General features: G+C 32.9%; 1 protein-coding gene across 3 annotated transcripts in view; it reads right to left on the bottom strand.

The window, feature by feature from the left end:
* Positions 1-1,931: 1,931 nt before the first annotated feature.
* Positions 1,932-6,000, bottom strand: part of LOC144960476 (exportin-1-like) — a 28,957-nt gene continuing 24,888 nt past the window's right edge. For all 3 annotated transcript variants that reach the window (XM_078893591.1, XM_078893599.1, XM_078893610.1), the window contains exon 25: positions 1,932-5,938. In XM_078893591.1, the coding sequence (XP_078749717.1) occupies positions 5,792-5,938 (147 nt within the window). In that variant the 3' untranslated portion in view covers positions 1,932-5,791. The remainder of the gene's footprint in view (positions 5,939-6,000) is intronic.

Genomic DNA, 6,000 nt, shown 5'->3' with positions numbered 1-6,000 from the left:
CCATGTCTTGTTTATTGTTCGTTTCAGTTTCATGGAATTTAATTCAGAATCCCCCCCCCCCCCTCCTTTCTTTTACTCATAAAAGATGTTATCAATCCTTCATGTGTCAGTTGATAAAAGTGCTTTTACATCTTCAGTCTCAACATCCCTTTTTGAAAGTCAAAGGAGTTGCAGAACCAAAGTAACATAGATCCAGGGTGGTCATTAAAATAAATGTTTTCACTGCTGCTGGTTTAGATCTATGAAAACACAAATGAAAAGAAAAACATTCAAAGAAGTTATATTATTTATGCTTTCCAATTGTTTTAGTTTTACCTTAGAATGTGAATGCATCAAATCCCATTGTTGTTGGTGTTAGGGGTTTTACTACGCTTGTGACACAATTACGTCATTTCAGCAGAGGTAAAAAGGAGGATAATAAAATTGTTAAAAGATTTTGATCAGGCTAATAAGCCCCTAAAAAAACAAAAACCAACAAGTTCAAGAGAGGTCAAAAGAAGATCCTAGAGTAATCTATCCTTGTTGCTAGTCCCATACTGACACTGCCAAAGCATCTTTGTCAAAAGGGATACACTCAACTGTTACTTATGTTTGTTTTTAAGGATTTCACGGCGCTTGGAATTGCAACACATTTTGGTCATATAGGCGCCAGTAAAAAGGAAGAAAATTGGATAGTAAAAACATTCTTGATGTACAATCGAAAGGACTTGAGGGAAAAGTAAGACATAGGGGAAATGGTTAAAATAGGGAACAGATGTAGATTCCAAGAGTACACTATCAGTTCAGTGTACTTAGTTTGAGATCACCTAAAAGTCTCACCCAGACACAAGCACCAGATCCCACTAAGACAAAAGGAATACACTCAAATGTTTGTTTACAAATCATACAAACATAAAACTACATAACAGAGAGATGATTGACAATGAAAAAATTATCATCACCCAAAACTATACATTCGACTGTTTCCCTCCCATTCAAGAACTCCGGCCAGGGTCAAGACAAAACTAAGAAACCTCATTCCAAGACAAAGACAGAAAGCAATTGGAAAACAGATACAGGGGGATAGAAGGCACAGCAAGTATCTCCCTGACCGCTATGGGAGGTCGGGTACCCCACCCAGAAATGTTACTTAAAAAAACATAATTGAAGAACCCAAAAATGATTTACAACCAAAAGATAAAGAAATAAAGACTCCAGAAAGGCATGGATGAAACTAAAAAGTTTCATTTCAAATCAAAACAATGAGATGACAGGACACCAACTTTAAATTTGGCTCACAGGAATTTCAGACACCACTCGTACTCGTAGGAATTTCAATCCTGAAAGAGGAATTTCCGCACACAAGAAAAGGGAATTGGGATGGTATTTGGCACTGTGTTTACATATTGTATAGTTCTAAATAGGTAACTGATTAGAACTATTGATATAATATAAACACAATGTCAAATACAATCCCAAAGTTTCCTTCTTTCAAATGAAGTAAAGCTCCAAAACCGAATGGTAGTGATTGTAGCACTGGTGGTAGTGAGGATGATGTGGTGTTGGTGGATGTAGTAGTAGTGATGATGATGAAGTGATAATGGTTGTTATAGTAGTGGTAGTGACATGATATACTGTCAAATTGCATTATCATCCTTCACAAAGATAGTTCCAACTTATAGACTCCAATGGTTTAATTCTATCCCGTGTTCCAAAGGTTCTGTCACACCCTAAAAAAGGTAAATATTTTTAGTGCGGATTGTTTTATTAATACACAATTAACAGCACATGACTGTTTAATAGTGAGTAGCAATGCACTCGATACGAAGCAGTTGTCAAATTTTGAAGAAAATTCTCGCTTTCCCCATCCCAGAAAGCCAACACTTACATCTGTCCTCAATGTCAAGGAATGAGTTTATAAATATAACAAAGCGAACAATATAGAGGATTCATCATTTTCAAATGCTGTTTTATTCCTAACTGTATCATCAAAATTGTTGGGGCAAATCAAATCTATTTTCACCACACATAATCTGTCAAACTAAACATCTCACATTACACAAAGCACAAGTGTCAATTGTTCAGCATCAACATAAGGAATGATAAATATTGCTCAAATGACACAAGTCTACAAGGATCTTGATCTAAGTGTGAAGTGTGAATGGCAATTTTCATTTTCACTTTCTAATGAATATTCAGATCACAAATCTGATGACTATAAATTGTGTGAACGCCATTTTCCAGAGAAAATTAAATAATACACTGTCAATTTTTCAAATTGTATTTTTGTGACCTTTTTAAGTCAACATCACCAAAATATAATTTAAAATTTTAATTTAAAAAAAAACTAAACTTGACCTCAACAAGATTTATGGATTGAACAATTTTCAAGCAGAAATATAAACCGGATTTACATTTATGACATGAAAAAATAAAATTCACTGACAAAGTTTGATTAATTATTTATACCGAGCTGTGATTACAATACAATGAATGGCTATAATAAACCAATGGCACTACGAAAAATTTTTTTTTTAAAAATGATTCAACCAAACACTGTGTGTAGCAGCTGTTTAAAATATGGAAATGACTTCAGTCATTTCACAACTTACTCTACCTTTTCTATTTCAACTAGTTTTAGGCAAACCAACAGAATAGAGGCTTAGAAAATTAATAATTACTAATTTATTAGAGAGGAGATAAGGAAGTGAATTTTGTTTTAAAAGGCCATTCTGATTTCACGATGAAAAATAATCAATTTGCTTACACTAATTCAGTCAAATTTTTTGGGTGACAAAAAAAATATGAAAAGAGTTCATAACCCGTTATCAATTAATCAAAATAAAGTGAGTTTTTCAGTTTAAATAAGTACAACTTAACCTGGGGCAGACTACCCGTGCCTGCAAGCTATAAACATTCCTCTGCAGCCAACCAGAATAGAGCTGCATCAGAAAACTATCTTCCTTAAAGACATGAAAATAAGCTAAGTTTTAAATGATTAGCAATATGTAGCATAGCCATTCACAGACCTCACCTTCCAGTTTTAATGAAAAAAAAAAAAAACCTTTAACTTTTCTTCAGGTTACTTTAAAAAAAAAAAAAAAGGCACACAATACCTTTATCTTTTTCCCATCTAAATGTATGATTTTATTTTCAAAATTTCTTAATAAATCAGAAATAATGGATATGGATAAGGAGGAATTACAATCAAGTGAACTCATAACTTTCAATGCAGTCATTCTGTCATGGTAAATGGATACTACATGGTAGTTTACAATGATATTAAATATAGCAAACATCGTCAAGTATTTGAACTTAATTTTAAACAGTGTATTGGAGAAAAAAAAAAAAAAAGGGGGGGGGGGGGGGGGGGGGAGAGAAGAGGAAATGGCTGAGATTTCACATTTCTAGAAATTTCAAAATTTTAAAGTTGTTAACCATCTCCAGCACTATTATTTGGTCGTTTGAAAGGGGAAACTTATTATTATCAATTTCCGGAAAAAAAAAAAATGTATACAATTCAAAATCATGCTTTGAAATGGTCTGGATCAACATTGAAAATTAAACTTGTACTTACTCGTGTTATTACCCGAGAGAAATATGAGGAAATATTAATTATTTTTCCATAAATAACAAATATTTTTGATCACCTTGTTAAAATACAAAATATGATGTAATTGGACCTTCTCTACATTGCAACATCATCTCTTAAAAAAAAAAAAAACAACACACAAAACAAAACAGATTATAATGGCATGAAAGTAATTATTAAAAAATGATGCTGATGAAATGAAATTTAATCAAATTTTGGCATTAATTTCAACTGGTCTAGCATACGTAAATACTTCTGTTCACAGATGTTTATTTACATTCAATGAAATACAATTAGAAGATTCATTATGAATCACAAAACATTGCACTGAATTAAAAAGAGGCGGCAATTCAAATTCATGTCTTTGAGGTTGAATTTAAAATCACTGTTTAAGAGCCCAGTAAATCAGAAATGGGCATATATTTGTCAATCCACTTTACTCTTGCATTTGGACAATTATGCAAAATTGTTTCCACAGCTGATTGAGCACCCCCAAATAACGTTTTTTGAGGGAAGTGAAGGTTAATTCCCATCCACGAGTTCATAAATCTGAATTAATTAAGCTTAGCCTGTTATTAATGCCTTTTCGCCACATCTAAGGTATCGAAAAGCTAGCACCTCCGTTTAAAAATTGGTCTGCAATAGGACTAAGTTGGACAAAGTGTTTGAAACTGCAGTCATGAAAAAAGATTTTTGTTTTGTTTGTTTTTAAGGGTTTTACGGCGCTTGCCACACATTTAGGTTATATCAGCGCCAGTAAAAAGGAAGAAAATGGGATAGTAAAAAGTTCTAGAATTACTATTAAAGCACCCAAGAAAAAGTAAGACAGGGGAACTGGGAACAAATAGAGATCAGAGGCAGATTCCAAGAGCAAACCATCAATGTACTTAGTTTGAGATCACCTATAAGTCTCATCCGGACACAAGCACAAAATCCAACAAAGAGGAACACACTCAAATGCTTACATTATACATTAAAAATAACAAACATAATAATACATAACATCGAGATGATTTACAAGGAAAAAAATATCATTTCCCAAAAAAATAACTATGCATTTGACTGTTTCCCTCCCAGCTAGGACTCAGGCCAGGGCCAGGACAAAACCAAGTAATCTCATTCCAAGACAAAGACAGAAAGCAAGTTGGAAAACAGATATAGGGGATAGAAGACACAGCAAGTACCTCCCTGCCCACTATGGGAGGTCAGGAACCCCACCCAGATGAAAAAAGAATTCATTGGTCTTCACCAATATTAAAATTCAAAACCATCCAAAATATTAAACGACTCTTACTACCATGCAATCAATTTGTCATTCAAATACCATGTATGCTAAGGGTCAAGTCAATATTCAGTCATAGGTTTTCAATTTCTCAATAATAAAAAAAAAATACAATTGATACCAAAAGCTGGTGAACATATTTACACCTTAGTCGAGAGAGAGACCACCATAAATGCGTAACATCCCAGTTAACGGCTACAAAAATAAGAGTATTTCTTGATGCAAGAAGCATTTCTCAAATAAAATAAAGACAAAAAAAAACAAAAAAAAAAACCCATTAACATTATCAGGCAGTGTGTTTAAGCTAAATTTACAAAAAAAACAAAACCCACAATCTCACCAATATAAATATCATAAATGATACAATGGTGTTTTCACAGATTATTTTATAACAAATGATATCAAATGAATCTGTGGTCTTTCATTATACCTCCATTAGCTTTCAAAGAGGTACTTAACAATAAGAAACTGAGGTTAAAAAAAAATATTAAAAAAATAAAAAAGGGCATTCAAATATGGCATTGAAAAGCAAGATCTGAAAATCTGGACCATTCATTCAAAAAGAAACGACCATGGAAGGTTTAAGACTTTGTGGAGCAACTAATCACAATTTATTTGTCAACTCAAAATCCGAACACATGAAAATTTATGAGATATCTACAGTGTTTCTATAATTTCACATTAGCACCTGCAGTACAGATTAAACGGACACAAAATTACCTAACAACATGGCAATATTTTCATATATAAACACACAAGTTTGCAATTCTGGTAAATTATTAATTCAATTTAAACAAACAAAACAACAACAACAACAAAATTTTAAAAAATTAAGCTCCAATGTGGCCATATCAATTTTTGAGATGATATATAAACAATATCGGTTTTTATTGGAAATAGAGAAAACATAAATTCAACAACAGGCTGACATGAGGTTTTCAATCTTGCATTTCTTCTGGCACTTCATGTGGTCCCACGATACCTGGCACAGACAACTGTTGTTTCCTTTTTTCTTCTTGTGCATGCTTGATAGTGTTCTCTCTCTCTTCCAGGAAAAGATCCTCCAAATCTTCTCCAGCAAATTCCTTTGGGAATAAATAGTTAAAAAACAGAAAGAACAATAATAACATTAGAAACCATGAGTTAA

The sequence above is a fragment of the Berghia stephanieae genome, chromosome 1, assembly GCF_034508935.2.
Source record: "Berghia stephanieae isolate SIO BIC M18660-M18661 chromosome 1, UCSD_Bste_1.3, whole genome shotgun sequence".
Taxonomy (NCBI): domain Eukaryota; kingdom Metazoa; phylum Mollusca; class Gastropoda; order Nudibranchia; family Aeolidiidae; genus Berghia; species Berghia stephanieae.
This window is presented reverse-complemented; position numbering and strand designations above follow the sequence as displayed.